The 15,730-nt window shown below is 53.5% G+C and overlaps 1 protein-coding gene across 8 annotated transcripts in view; it reads right to left on the bottom strand.

Annotated features, from left to right (window-relative positions):
* FBXO31 (F-box protein 31) overlaps positions 1-15,730 on the bottom strand; it is a 46,382-nt gene that overhangs the window by 15,808 nt on the left and 14,844 nt on the right. For 4 of the 8 annotated variants that reach the window (XR_004523523.2, XM_033846169.2, XM_033846172.2 and 1 more), the window contains exons 2-6: positions 15,575-15,646; positions 12,064-12,150; positions 4,383-4,459; positions 1,643-1,810; positions 953-1,027 (exon numbers count right to left, since the gene is read on the bottom strand). Coding sequence is in view for 7 of the 8 variants with exons in the window: in XM_033846169.2 (XP_033702060.1) it covers positions 953-1,027; positions 1,643-1,810; positions 4,383-4,459; positions 12,064-12,150; positions 15,575-15,646 (479 nt within the window). In the remaining variant the exon portion in view is untranslated. Of the gene's footprint in view, positions 1-952; positions 1,028-1,642; positions 1,811-4,382; positions 4,460-9,238; positions 10,156-12,063; positions 12,151-15,574; positions 15,647-15,730 lie in introns of those variants that run through there. The other 4 variants (XM_033846170.2, XM_019934980.3, XM_019934989.3 and 1 more) reach the window with 3 other exon arrangements.

Genomic DNA, 15,730 nt, shown 5'->3' with positions numbered 1-15,730 from the left:
GGATTCCAACAAAGCATTTTATTCTCACCGTAACTTCTAGGTGTTTTTCTAGTTTCCACAAGGAGCATGTTATTACCTTCATAATGAGAAAAAATACCATTCCGTCTCCAAATTGGTGAGGCCGCACACGGCAGTTGGCTCGCAGGAACTTTCTCTGATCCCAGAGTATTTCCAGAAGTCCATTACATGGCCCTTTTAAGGTCTCAACAGCTGAGGAGGTTCTATTCTTGGAAAATATGCTGTTGACGTGTTTCACTTAAAAGTGGACTTGGAACAGCCACTGATGTGTATGTGGTTGTATGTGAGACTGAATGACAGTGTTATTAGGGAAGGAAGCACGTCATTACCGTCACCTTCACATACCATGCGTTCGGGAAAACAAGGGCCTCGTTTACCCTCAACAGATTCCAAGCAGCACGTGCGTACTCTCCATCTGCGCTGTCTCCCTGCAGACCCCTGGCTACCCGGGACCCAGCAGACTCAGAAACGCTAAGAGATGCACCCGACAAATAAATGCAACGAGCATCCTGCATTTAAAAGTCTGAGGTTCTCCTAAGAATGTTTTGAGATGGTGGTGTAACTAAAACTCAAAGGCGACGTGAGATTACTCGTGCAGAAAGGAAACCCGAAGACACTCACGCAGGCTCACCCACCACATGGCTGTGACCTGGGAACCTCCACCACGGGGTTCACGCCAATAAAGGCCTCTGGTCTCCCTGCAATTCACATCCAGGAAGAGACCCCACCGCCCACGGGCCTGTTGTCAAAGGGGCGACGGAGAACCAGGTAGAGAACTATTTCTACTCGGCCCGTTCATCCTGGGGGTGGTGGGGACTCAGAACCTGGGCCCAGCACACACGCCCACAGCGCCAGCATGAGCCCGGGAAGCGGCCCTCCCTTCAAACCACCCACCCTCTCAGCTGCCCCGCAGGACAGGAGGGTCCGGCCTCACCTCCTGCCTCCCACCAGACATCCTGTGGTGGTCCGTCTGGTTGCACTTGGTGGAGAACTCGTCCTTCTTCACGATCTTGAGTGTCCACAACAAGGAGAAAGGGTAACGAGTCAGCCCCTAACCCCCACCAGAGCAGGCGTGCACCAGTCCCTCCCGCACCCACGCATCCCACTCATCTACAGGACCCCAAGAGGCCACCAGATTGCGGCTGCTCTAAGAAGGAAGGCTGGAACCCCCCTGAGCACACGCTTCCCTCCCAGGGGGCCAGGCGTCGCTGTCCCCCGGGGGGTCCGAGAGCAGCACAGAGGGGCTGGCGCTCTCCTACTGAGATAGAGAACAGGCTTGCTCTCGGGCTGGCCACCTGCCAGGCCCACATCCGAGAGCAGAACGTCTGGTTCCAAGTTGATGCCCTTGCGAAGAGGAGAAAAAGGAACAGTGAGGAATCTCTCTTGGAAGGACAATTGGCTCTAACCAGAGGCAGAATCAGGGGAGGCTCCAGCAAGTGAATCTCTGAGGAGCGACAGCGGCATAGCGCACAGAAGGGCCGGGCCAGGGCCCGCTTCCCGGTCCTGCTGGCCGGCATGGGCGTGGTGCACAGCTGGGAAGACCCTGGCAAACAGCTGGCAGCAGGCCCGGGACGAAGTGAGGAGACCCAGCCCCTTACCTGCACACGCTGCCCCGCGTGCTCACCTGGACGTGGCCATTGTGGGGCCCCCTGTGGCCGTACATGCACTCCACCGTGGCCGACTTCCTCTCCATCAGGTGGATTCGGAACAAGGGCTTGAACCGCATCGGGTCGTCCACATGTGGGTCGTGGGGAGGCAGGTACATCCAGCCAATGATGAACAAGCCATCCACCTGTGCAGAGGTCCACACACGGCTGAGGGGGAGGCGGAGGCTCAGTATCCGCACCCCCCAGATCACCACGAGGACCATTCTTGTCTTCACACTCCGGTCCCGCAGGGACCCTGGGGCCCCACCTAGCGCAGCAGGACGAGCACGGCCCCGCCCACCAGTGTGTGTTCATCGAAAAGTGGTTTATGCAACATGAAACATGGTGACTAAAGTTGATAACGCTGCTATATCACTGAAATCTACTAAGAAATAGAACTCAGTGCTCTCCCCACCCCTCAAAAAAAAATAAAAATGTGAGGTGATGGGTACGTTAATTAACTAGACGGGAGAATCCTTCCACAGTGTACTTGTACATCAAATCAGATCACCACAATGTACGTTTTATATATCTTACAGTTTTGTCAATTATACCTAAATAAAGCTGAAAAAGTAACTAAATGTTTTAATAGAAAATATAGTGGTTAGCCCCAAATCCGAGCAAACCTTTTAGAGAGAACTTCCGCTATGAAGTGGGGGTGGGTAGGTGCCGGGAGCACAAGCTAAAAGACATAAGAAAGAAGCAGGAATGATCCAGAAAGTGCGACACCCAGTAGGGCAACTGACCAGAGGAAAACGGGAGTGCTGCTTTCCACAGAAGAGACTCAGGAGGCAAAACAAAGCAGGCAGCACGAGGGCCTGCTTAGATCCTCGTGAACAAGCCAGCTGTCGAAGGCGGTTCTGAGACCGTCAGGGAGCCTCGAGCGTGGACTGGGCCTCAGGTAATCCAGGAACTACTGCCACTGCTGTGAGGCGTGGTCAGGACCTCACATGTGTGGGAACGTGCGAAACACCCACATGGTTAGAGATCCACACTGAAGTACAGACATGAACTGACACGGGCCTGGGATCTGCTTTAAAGTACGGAAAAGAAAAGGCAAAGGGGCAGAGACAGACACCGTGAACCTGGCGCACTACAGCCAACCTCTGAGTCCAGGAGGTGGGCGTCTGTGGGCGTTCACCCAGCCATTCCCACTACCCTTGTATGTGTTCAAAATGGCAAATGATAAAAGTGGTGATCAGGTCAAAGGAGGGGGCAGTCTCCAGGCACGTTCTCAGTGGAGGGAAGGGGGTGGCCTCTGTAGCCCACTGGGGATGGCCCAGCAGTCGCTCCTGCCTTCCTGGTGGAGCCTGGGTCCACAGCTTCCGGCTCTAGCGACAGAGGAGAGAACTTAATCGCTAACCATCTGAGACAAGAGCCAATTGGCGGCGTTCTGTCATAGGCTCCATTTTCCCCTAATTATCCCCTGCTTTCAGAAGCCTTTTTTTTTTTTTTAACTCTATTACTCACTGCCAGTAAGACAAACAATTATCACCCTCCCCGACTAAAAGAAAGGAAAGAACCTGCCCACGCTGGGAGCTGCCTGTCTTGGCCCCTGTGAGAATGTTCTAAAAGCAAGGCTTCCCCAGTGACATTAAACAGAACAAATATAAAGCAAGTTTCTTAACAGATGTTTCCATCGAATTATAAAAAATATGAAGCAATATTTATCCCTGCCCAAACCCCACCTGGTGAGCAAAATACAGAGTGACGAAGTAACCAGTCACCCCGTGGCCTACGTGAACCAGGCTCGGAGGAGGCCACGAGGAGGCTCCCTGGGGGCCCCAAAGGCCACAGCGAGGCAGACCCGTGAGCCGTGACACGAGCTGCGGCCAGTCCCCTGGACTTGGCTTCTGGCCTGCCAAGCGCGTGTGCAGCGCCGGCCAAAGGGCACCTGGCTGTGTTTTCCCTGCACCATCAGCTGCGGCAACATCGAGGCCAGGCCCCTGCCCAGAGCTCAGCAAGTACAATGGCCCCACTCAGGTCCCGGCTTCTGTCCCAGAGGCACCACTCGTGCCTGGCAAGAGCACCGGCGAGGGCTGCATCCTGCTAGACACCGACACCAGTTAAGCCCAAGAAAAGTCAGATCTGAGTTTCTCAAATGGACCCAAAAATGAGCAGCTATTATATGCTTCTAGGCAAGTGACCTAGAAGCATATAAAAATTAAAACCAGAAGACTCTTCTCCTGGCTACGACCAAGGAGCTTGTATCAAACAGCCCCTCCTGCTGAGATCAGCTATAAAGCCTGAATAAAGTAAAGTTAAAATGCTGCTTGTAGACCTCAGGGGGCAAGCCTGAAGAGAAGGGACAGACACCTGCCATGACACCAAGCCTATGCCACTTGGTCCCTGGGTGGGGCGGGCCTGGCGTGGGCTTTCTGTCTAGGGCCAGCCTCCGAGGGCCCCACATGGCCTCCTTTTCTTTTAGCCTGCAGACCCGATTTAGGGCAACGAACCAGTGCACAAGCCAACACTGGAGTGCCCCGGGGGTGTGAAGGCCGATGGCCCCGAGTGTCCAAGAGGCAGGGACCAGGGAAGGCATCCCGTCACCACGAAGTTCGTAGGTGTGGCAGAAGCCAAGAGCTACTTAAAATGAATCTCTGCTCGCTAGGAAAATAAAACCTGGCCCAATGAGTCTTTGTGAACAACTGGCCTGCCCCTTGGAGGGAGGACGCAGTCCCGTCCGCAAGAACCCAGGCCCGACGCTCTGGGACTTACCACCACGTTCAGCAGTCCTCCATACGGCCCGATATCTGGCTGCCACAGTCCCAAAATGTGTCTGTATCGGTGAAGCACTACAGGGAGAGAGAGAGGACAGGACTTCATCAGAGCCAGCTGATCTTCACTTTACAGTCAATAATCGGAGGAAAGAGCGTGAGGAAGAGGAGGGACGTGTGAAGAAATCCCTAACGGAGGCTCGTAACAGAGCCTTCCAAACAAATGTGGATTCAAGCAAATATTACAAGTGTCTAAATCATTCTAAGAGTAAAAATGTAACAGACAACTGGGTCATTTTGAAACCCAGCCTCTGTGTATCAGCTCCAATGACAAGGAACTGCTGCCTCGAAGGACGTGCAGTGGGCGCCCTTGTGAAGCAATGAATCTCCCCTCCCATCAGTCTACACAACGGAGGAGAAGTGGGACTCTTTACCAGGGGCAGAGTCCAAAACATCATGGGGCTGTAGAGTAAGATTTAATTGGATCAGCTGTCTTTCTTTTAAACACACACACACACATTCCCCCTTATTTCAAAAGCAGCGCATGTATATTCACTGATGGCAACGGGAGAAAAGGGCACCTGATGCCGACCTGAGACCCCACTGCACGGCCATGGCCAGCACAGTAAATGCCCTGGGAAGAGTCCTTCGCTTCCATTTCCTCTGCATGTGTATTTGTTGAGTGAACAGTGAACAAGTGAAACAATGAGCAAACTGCACAAAGAAGACAACCAGCTCATGCAGGGCCCTGCCTGCCCGCTTCAGGGTCTGGGGTCTCTCTGCAGCCAGTGTGTGGTAGTAAAGTTTATATGTCAACTGGACTTGGCCATGGGGGGGCCAGACATTCGTAGTCAAACATTATTCTGGTATGTCTGTGTTCCCGGATGAGATTAACATTTAAATCTGTGGACAGAGAAAGCAGATTGCCCCCCCTAGTGTGGTGGGCCTTGTCCAATCAGTTGAAGGCCCGAGCAGAAGAAGGCTGGTGCTCCCACCAGTAAGGAGACACTCCTGCTGCCTGGCTGCAGGCTGGGATATCAGCCTTTTCTAACTTCGAACTCTAACTAAATCATGGGCTCTTCCTGAAGAGGACAAAAAGGCTAACCCTCCCACAAACACAGGGGAATTTTCTCCTGCCCGACTGCGGTGAGCTGGGACATTGGTCTTTTCCAGCCTCTGGATTCGAACTGAAACATGGGCTCTTCCTGGGTCTGGAGGCTGCCGGATTTCGGACTGGAACCACACCATCAGCTCCTGTGGGTCTCCAGCCTGCTGACTGGAGATCCTGGGACTTGTCAGCCTCCATAGCTGTGCGATCTAATTCCTTATAATAATCTCTTTATACATGAAGAAATTGGTTGTGTGTCTGAAAACCCTGGCTAATACTCAGTGGGAGCCATGGACGGTCTCCAAGTGCTGGAGCTGCATCATCACAACCGACTTCAGGAAGGAAGACCAAGCAGCAGAGCCCAGAGGGACCTGAGCCCAGACAGCAGTTCTCCAGCCACCACTTGGTCTGGGGAACAGAGAAGAGGAACATGAGGCCAGAACCATCCCAAGCCTGCAGGGCATGCCGACGGCTGGTGGGAAAATACCAACCGTTCCCTAGGTTTCAGCCTAAAGACACACTTCTCTAAATGAGCCTCGGTGGTCTGCACGGCACCTGCCACTCAAGCCGCGTGCAGTCCTCTGCGTCCGTTTACAAGACACACATTAGAGTCAGTGGTTGTTTTATGGCCATACCCTGATGGGTTTTGCGTTTGTTAAACAAGCAATAATAAGCAGGGTCAGGAGCCATAAACAAATACTGAACTCAGACAGTGCAACACACACTCAGGTGTTTAGGGGTGAAATTGACTGATGGCTGCCAGTTACCTTGAAATGCATCGCAAACAGGATGGACCGAGGGGCGGGTGTGTGGGAGTGAAGTGGAGCAGGGTGCTATGGAATCGGGTAAATGGGTGTTCACTGCACAATTCTTTCTACTTTTCTGTGTGTTTTTAAAATTTCACGATAAAATAGTGGATAAAAAATTAAATGGGCCCATACAGCATGGTCTTCTCTTGTCTCCCCTCCCCTCATCTCCCAACTTGACTGCTGACAACGTCTGGTTCTTTCCAAGATCAATCAATTTGATCTCGAAGCCCCTGGAAAGACTGTTCAAAGAATGTGCCCCAGACTCAGCAATTCCCAAAGGGGAGTTCCTTGTTTTGCTTTAAAAGCAACATCTCTTTGAAATAAAAGTTCAGCCTCCCATGTGCGCTTAGAGCAGCAACTGTCTCTGGATTTTAAGCTCTGTGCCCATTAGAAGACTCAGGTGTGCCCCTCGCCCCCGCTGACACAACGCTGGCTCGCCCAGCCTGGGCCCACCCAGGACAATCCGAGGGGAGGTCAGAGACCAACGTCGTCATGTGGACCGTGAGGCACGGGGTTTCCTCAGGCCACGTGACACCTGTGTTCTATAACGTGTTCTTTAAGAAGTCTCAGTTAGTCTGGCAGAAGTGACCTGAAAGACTCAGCAAGTCCAGGCAGCACTCAGACAGAAGGAGTCCACTTGAGTCACATGAAACTCTAGGTGTCAGGAGTGGGAGGGCAGCCTGTCCCCACAGCGACCTTGTGTGCCCGGGGCCTGCCGGGCAGGGCAGCTCTAAGGCGTCACCACCACAGGAGGTACGGAGCACGATGAGCTCAGGCACCAGCCCCTGTGCTCTCCTCTGACCCGCACCCGGACCCTGCCTAGGGCACACAAGGGGCCTGCGGGCTTAAGACAGAATCCACAGCACCTCCTGGCCCAGGCGCTGACCACACCCCAGGGCTCCTCGCCTGGAAGAAGAATCCAGCTCAACAAGTCCTCCCGACGCTGTTTCCAAACAACCACTGACCATGCAGGAGAGTAAACGGGATTAAGTCCCAATGACACCGGCTCAGGTGCAGACGGCGGGCTTGGGACCTAGGACAGCAAGTGGACTGGGTCAGACCCTTCGGGTGCTTTCCTGTCAGAAACAGGTGTGCTGAAAGGGCCCAGCTCTTAGGAGACCACAGAAGACAGGCATTCGTGGGCAAGGGGACCCAAACACCAGAGAACCACACTTAAACTCAGTCAGAATAACGACAACACTCCTGCTCTGAGCCCCACGAAGCAGGACTTGGGCCTTCCAGAACGAACACCAGCTCAGAGACTCTTCCAACCATTGATCCCCGAGGTCAGCATAGTTGTGTTCAGAAAACCATCCCTGGCTCTAACACAACCCTCCTATTCCCCAAAATAGGAACAACAGTCCAAGATGGCTAAGGGGCGGCTCAGCTCAGGAGCTAACAGGAAAAGAGTCCTAGGCAGGGTTCTCATCTGCCAACAGGAAGGGTCACTTAACAGGCCAAGTGGGAAACTCCGATACACTGGACAACACCCAACCCGAAAGATCCAGCTCTCCTTGCACAGCATGCTCTGATACTGAGCAGTCGCTTCCCCGCTGTCCTACCAGCAGCTGTCATTGCCCACCACACTCGGGACAGCGGCCCACCACCCAGCAAGGCCATAACATCATTCTTGAATCACCACATCTGTCGCTGCAGAACTGAGGTTTCTTGCCCAAAGCCAAATCATACATGCAACTAATGGTATCTCCCACCACTTGCTAGAAGCTTTTGGTAATTAGAATAAAATCAGAGGAGGGAACACTTCCAAACTCATTCTATGAAGCCGGCATTACCCTGATACTAAAACCAGACACAGACAGCACGATAAAACAAAATTACAGGCCAATATTCCTGATGAACATAGATGCAAAAACCCTCAACAAAATATCGGCAAACCAAAATGGATCATAAACCATGACCAAGTGGGATTTATCCCAGGGATGCAAGGATGTGCAACGCCCACTAATCAATCAGTGCACTACACCACATTTACAAAGTGAAGGCTACAAAGTCACGGACCATCTCAATCCATGCAGAAAAGGCTTCTGACAAAATTCAACATCCATTTATGATAAACGGGTATGGAGAGAATGTACCTCAACACGGTAAAGGCCATGTATGACAAACCCACAGCCAGTATCACACTCAAAATGAAAAGCTGAAATCTTTTGAAAGACAAGGATGCCCACTCTCCCCACTTTCATTCAATGTAGGATTGGAAGTCCTAGCCAGAGCAATTAGGCAAGAAAAAGAAATAAAAGGTACTCAAATTGAAAAAGAAGAAGTAAGACAGTCACTATTTGCAGATGACATGATACTATATAGAGAAAATCCTAAGGACACCACCAAAAAGCTATTAGAGCTAATAAATGAATTCAGTAACATTGCAGGATACAAAATCAATACACAGAACAAAATCAGGAGAAACATTCCATAGACACGTAAGTAGCAGAGGGTCTCTCCTCTCTCAGACGTACATACCGTTGGTGCCCCACTGCCCTTTCCAGGAGCCCCCTTCTGTTTTATTCTTACCAATGGTCTCCTTCCTTCCTCAGTAACCATCCTGCAATGTGCTCTTAGCTCCAGTTGGCAGACTGGTCCTTCCCCTCCAAAGACTCTACCCTGTGTTATCTGCACCTGAGGGTTAAAAGTGGTCTGTCTGTCTCCTCACCAGTGGAGGGGGGCGGTTTCTACCAAATCCCTCACATCTACTCGAGCAATCTGAAGCACTGCTAAGATGCTGGGTGTGAACCTCAAAACCCAGAGCCCTACAGGTACACGACGTTATTTTTAAGTTCAAAGTGCACTCGGACAGTCACCGTCGATTAGCACATACAGACACGTGTTAGACCCATCGTAAAGGCAATATACCCCCTGGGACACTCCCGACGCCTTACAGACATGGATTATCAAGACCATCAGGAAGCTACATACACACACCAAGAGCAGCTGATCTGGGCCACAAGGCTGTGGGGAGATATCATCTCTTGGGTCCAAGGGAACGTGGCCCAGAGGACTTCAGAGGACGAGGGGACACGAGGCCCCACGGCTCTAGGAAGAGCACAAGTGGATGAGGAACAGCCCCAGGGCCTTGTTCCTTACAAGCCAGTCATCACAGCACACGTCTCTGGAGCTTTGGTGAGCGTCAGAGGATGAATCCCGAGCTGCCCTCGGTTAGGACACGCTAGGACGCTGGAACACAGACACCTGGGCGTACAGAGGTTTCAAATTCAGTTGGAACTGGTTTTTTGTTCACGCACGTAAGTTTTTCACTGATGTTTTAGGAGACCATCCAGGTAACAGACCAGTCCACAGAGAAAGGCAACCAATGCTGACAACTGGTTATTTTCATTATGTTTTCTAGATCTTTCAAGTTTTCTACTGTATTTTTATAACTACACTCACACCTCAATGGGACAGTAGTCCCCAATTAAAACAAGTCTGCAATACAGCTACAAGCAGCTGGGGGGCATCACGGCATGTGGCTCTCGTCGGACGTGGTCTCCGAGAAGCATGGTAGGAAGTCTGGACGCAGAACTCGTCCTCATCAGCTGCAGGAAGCTTCTGTCCACCGCTTGGGGACAAAAAGAACACCCCCCAAAACAACTCTAGGTGCTTCCTAGGTCCTGGCCACCCCCAGAGGTGGGTCAGAATTCCACACTAGCCCCATGGTATTAAGTTCCAGATGGGCTGTTGTTCCAGAAGAAGTCTGTGACAGCGGTGTGACATAATGGACCTCTAAGTGCTTGTCTGCTTGTATCGAAAATCCCGCGGCACCCAGTTCCCGTCAGCACAGCCAGTGTCATTGATCCGCTGTTCTCATCAATACCCGCTACGTCACCGTCTCTCCTGTGGGGCTGGAGAAGGCACCAGGGCTCAGTGACTGCTAAGCAGGGAGAGCAGCCCAGTCCATGACAAAATGTTCTAGAGAGCCTACTGCTGAGATGGCAGGGAAAAGAACGGAACTTGTGTCCTCATAGCCAGCCGGCCCAGCCCCACACTTGTGGTGATCGCTCCCACACCCATCCCCCCAGGGCCTGGGTGACACACAAGGTGGGTTTGTTAGCCCAGACACGCCCCCAAAGCATGCTGCCCACACCCAGGCAGCGCTGTCCGGACCCCAGGATAACCCCGAGTAAAATGGGGCCAGCCAAGCACATGGCAGCTAGGTGGCTGGAGTCTGATGGGGGTTAGGAGGAGATCCACAAATGACTCTATTCCCTCTACTCTGAGTAGGTTTTGTTAGAAACTGGGCACTTCTTTTTTTTTTTTTTAAAGATCATTTTTGATGTGGACCAGTTTTAAAGTCTTTATTAACTTTGTTACAATATTGCTTCCGCTTTATGTTTCGGGTTTCTTGGCCACTAGGCATGTGGGATCTTAGCTCTCTGACCAGGGATTGAACCCAAGCCCCCTGCATTGGAAGGCGAAGTCTTAACCGCTGGACTACCAGGGAAGTCCCGAAACCATGCACCTCTAAGACCTAGGAGTGGGTCTGCCCCACGATGGCAACACCGACATGAGGAGCACTCGGAGGGGTGGAGTAAAGAGCAGAAGGGTGTCCCTGTGCTTCTTGAAACATAAAAACAGCTTTCGGGACTTCCCTGGTGGCTCAGTGGTTAAGAATCTACCTGCCAACGCAGGGGACACAGGTTTGATCCCTGGTCCGGGAAGATCCCACATGCCGTAGAGCAACTAAGCCCACGAGCCACAACAACTGAAGCCTGTGCACCCTAGAGCCTGCAGGCTGCAACTACTGAGCCCACGTGCTGCAACTACTGAAGCCGCGCACCTAGAGCCCACGCTCCACAACAAGAGAAGCCACCGCAATGAGAAGCCTGCGCACTGCAATGAAGAGTAGCCCCCGCTTGCTGCAACTAGAGAAAGCCCGCGTGCAGCAACGAAGACCCAACGCAGCCAAAAATAAGTAAATAAAATTAATAACTTAAAGAAAAAAAAAACAGCTTTCAGTGCATCTCGGCTCAACCCAATAAAAGGCAGGGACAGCGGGCTTCCCTGGTGGCGCAGTGGTTGAGAGTCCGCCTGCCGATGCAGGGGACACAGGTTCGTGCCCCAGTCTGGGAAGATCCCACGTGCCACGGAGCAGCTGGGCCCGTGAGCCATGGCCGCTGAGCCTGCGCGTCCGGAGCCTGTGCTCCGCAACGGGAGAGGCCACAGCAGTGAGAGGCCCGCGTACCGCAAAAAAAAAAAAAAAAAAGGCAGGGACAGCATTCATCACCTATGGAATGTGGCTTAGAAAATCTCCAGAGCTCAAGTAATGCCAATCGAAGGAGGAATCAGGACCTAAGTAATCAACTGTTTCTACACACTTTTGTCGTGTGTGTGTGTGTACACTTTGAATTGACAGATGCTGTGCAAACGTGACTGACTAACAAAGCCCAGATGTGAACGCTTACGTTCCATTTTGCAATAGGGAGGTTTTGAGGCTTCCACTCTGCCTCAAGAAGCGATAAATTTTAAAATGCACAGCAACATGGTGGTCTTGCTTGGTACAACCCAAAAACCCAAAGCTGCTGCGGACACCCAGCCCGTCTGTGCAGCTGCCCTGGAGTCGCCGCTCAAGAGTGACCCTGGTTGTGCCAAGCCACGGAGGACGCTGCAGCAAAGTGCAAACCAGCAAACGCCAAGGAGGTCAGCTCGATCTCGGGGCCGAAGCTGCCTCGTGCTGTAAGTGAGAGGCCCTATCCATGCAGCTTCCCGGTCTTGCTCACCCACAAAAGCGGAAGCCAGCAGGAGATACGTACGGCAGGTGTAAACATCTCTGTATTCCATGTGCTCGTAATCGGGAAGAATTTTCATGAAACGGCCCGACTTCACACGAGGGTTTATACCTGAACAGACACAGCAGGGAAAGGGCTGAAGATGGTTCTGCCTTCTCGACTGTAGAAACCATTTTCACAGGACTCAACGCCTGTCCCTCACCGACATCACACGCTTCCCTACATCCTCGACCCCCAGAACCAAGCGGTTGCCAAGGAGGCAGGTCTGGCCAAGAAGGAATTGTGGTGACAGGTGCTCCTGTCAGTCAGTGATCCACACCAGGAACTCATGATGGCCGGCCCGCTCGGGACCCCCTCCGGGCTCTCTCCCCATCACCCACCACAATCAGCGGGGCTCACCGAGGTGGGAGGGCAGAGGTCACAGCTCACAGATATTTGGGGTGGCTGTGTAGGGAACCCTGTGCCCCGCTGCACACCTGGCATGGTCCTTCACCTGCTGCACGTGTGTGTTTTGGACCGTGTTTGCCAGCCTCCTAACTCAATCAGACCCCTTCACCCCTGGACTGAGGTAGCTGACTCTACCATCTAAGCAGGAACTAGGGACGACTGTCTTCTACCACCTATTCCAGAAGCTAAGTGATTTTCTCCTGGATAAGGCCTTCAAAGCAAATTCACAAAAACACAGTTCCTGCACTGTGAAGATGAAAACTGAAGCTCGCTTTGGCCAGGGCAGATCAAACGCTCAGGGGTGCTGATAACAGATAATATGAATCAGTCTCTGGATTTGGCAACCATGTTCAAGGGGTTAAGAACCAGCAGTCAAAGAAGTCTACAGACGTCCTCCTTTGCCTCACGGTGACCTCACCGTGGCCCTTGTCCCCTCTCCCTGGCCCACCTGGACCTCCCCCTCTCTCCTACTCACCTGCCCATCCACCTGTGCCCAGACGTCCCCTCCACAGGACAGATGCCCCCAAGGCCCGGGCAACCCCTCTGCCCACAGCTGAGATGAGCTCTGTGGGGGCCTTCATTCTCACACGTGTTCCCCTCTGGGTGCTTCAGCCCCCAACACCTAGCAGGTACGAGCACCTGCCTCCCTCCAGGAGTATTTTGAGGGCTTACAACTCTTAGACAGAACTCAAGTGGCTTTGAGATGATATCATCAAATGGCCTAACAAACTCAAAAAGCAGTGAGATGATAAGGACTTCTCATATTAGATCCTCATGGAAACAGCTGACCGTCCCCAAAGCCAGGAACCTCTCGTTTCTCTGCGCTCACAGGGACTCCTGTGGGGAGTGTGCCTCTGACTTGGACACGACGTCCATAGCGAGGGCGGCCTCCTGGATTCTCTGCTCTGGGAGACTTAAGACATGGACGCTGGGGAGCAACACTGAAGCAGAGAGTGGAGCGGGGCCCTGGGGGCACCCCCAGGATGGAGGGCGGGACGGGAGGGAAGGGGACACAACCACCTTTCCAGCCCTGGAACTCCGGGCTCTGCAGGGTTCAAAGTGGCACTGTTCTCACCACTGAGACCACAAGACAGGAAGGAGTTACATTTTCACGAGACGTGACCACTCGGGCCCCAAGACCCACTTCCCCTGGAGACACGCATTCTCTTGGGTGGGTGGGACATGAAGCAGAGGCCAGAGAAGAAACCAAAGTGCGAAGCTGCACAGGGAAGGAGGCGCGGGAGGCCTTGCGCAGACCAGCCCTGCCCTGGGCTTCAGGACCAAGGACAGCGGCACGGGGGTGGGGTGGGGCGCTAGGTTGGGATGGCGTCTGAGGGTGGCTGAAGATGCAGCCCGAGCCCCTCGGCAAGTGGGGACAAGGGGATACGGGGAGGTGGCAGAGGTGAGGCTGGGACACACAGGGCTCCCAGAGAAGGTGGGAGGGGCAACAGCCTCGAAGGCACAGCCAAGCACCAACATCGAGAACCACACGTGCCCAGGGCGGCCGGGGAAGGTCCACGAAGAACTTAGAGCCTCCAACAGGAGATCTCCCCGCTCGTGAGCAAACTCTAACCCAGGAACACTGGCCAACCCAACATCCCAAATGGCCACGGGATCGAGGTGGAGAGAAGTCTGACGGGATGAAGAAATCAGCCCAGATTCAGGGACCAACTGCGCCCCCCCTGGGCTGTCTCCCCACAGAGCTGACGCTCCGCAGAAGTCCACACTCTACCTGTGCGGGGGATGCGGGACACAGGAGGAGAGGCGTCTCCCAGGGGGACTCTGAGAGCAGCAAATCCACTGAAAAGAGGGAACACAGCAAGCGACACCAACGAGCAAGCCCCTGACACTGGAAGGAAGCCTCCAGCACGCTGGCTCCCACCCAGCAGCCTGGCCCCCGGGAAGTCCCTCCATCCTGAATCACAGGTTTTTCCGAGCAGGAGCCCAGTCCCCAGCCTCTCGGTGTTTAAGTAAGAAGCATCATCTGGTCTAGGTGTTCAGGGCAGAACTGGTGCAGAGTTCAAAAGAATGTGTAAGCCAGGGCTTCCCTGGTGGCGCAGTGGTTGGGAGTCCGCCTGCCGATGCAGGGGACACGGGTTCTTGCCCCGGTCCGGGAAGATCCCACATGCCGCGGAGCGGCTGGGCCCGTGAGCCATGGCCACTGAGTCTGCGCGTCCGGAGCCTGTGCTCCGCAACGGGAGAGGCCGCAACAGTGAGAGGCCCGCATACCACAAAAAAAATAAAGAATGTGTAAGCCAAAATCTACCAAGCTGGTTTTAAGATGAACACTTAAGGTCCTTTTCAGAGAGGTCAACAGGTCAACCTCAGGCCAAAGAGGAGCGGGCCATCGTGATCCTTCTTTCCCCGTCCTTTACTACCCAGCCCCGAGTGTTAACAACACACGCCACACCCCGCCGGGCAGGGACAGGCGGGCTGCTCCCCGCGGGACGGTGTGCCCACTGCCCCTGGGTGATGTCAGTGCCAACGGACACCCTCACAGCCTCATGCAACGGGCCCTGAGGAAGGGCCAGCAGAGAGGTGCTTGGGGTCGGGGGCTCTAGGCATCATGGAGCATTGCTGGCGACTCTGGAAAGCAAAGGGGCGGGGACAAGAAATGGGGGCGCTGGGAGACTCAACGTGCCTGCAGGAAACAAGCCAAGGAAGGGCCGGGGCTGGTGCGGTCAGGGTGGCGGGGAGGGGCCCTGGCAGCTGTCACGGCTGCATGTCACAGTTGCTCCTGGTGTCCACGTCTCCAACCAGGCTGCGGGCCTGGGATCTAGAGAGACGGGCACCTCCAAGCACACCAGAGTTGTTTCCAGGGCAGCCACGTTCCCCAGAGGAAAGACACCTTCATCCACCTGTGCTGCAAAATCAGGGTCATGATTCACTCAGAAGGGGAGAAGAGAGCCCCGGCCTTGTCAGTGCTGTTACTACCAGCGCTGTCTCTACAACATCAAAACTGAACTTAAAGCGTATCTGAGAACACACCTGTGGGCTGAGGGCCATGGACTTTTATTTTCCGTGGCTGATGTCTCTGAGCACCTGCTTCTGGAACAATTTAACAGAAGATGGTGACAGATTAACTTACACTTCGCGTAGACATCTCGACAAGACACGCCCGTGATCTCCAGCTTCCGCAAGTTTTCACAAACGCCGTACTCTGCAACAAGAAACGTTTGCTGGAAATTACAGTCAAGAAGTCATAAAGCAGCAGAAATATTAATAGACAGACGTGCGGGTGGGG

Source organism: Tursiops truncatus, chromosome 19 (assembly GCF_011762595.2).
Source record: "Tursiops truncatus isolate mTurTru1 chromosome 19, mTurTru1.mat.Y, whole genome shotgun sequence".
Lineage (NCBI taxonomy): Eukaryota > Metazoa > Chordata > Mammalia > Artiodactyla > Delphinidae > Tursiops > Tursiops truncatus.
This window is presented reverse-complemented; position numbering and strand designations above follow the sequence as displayed.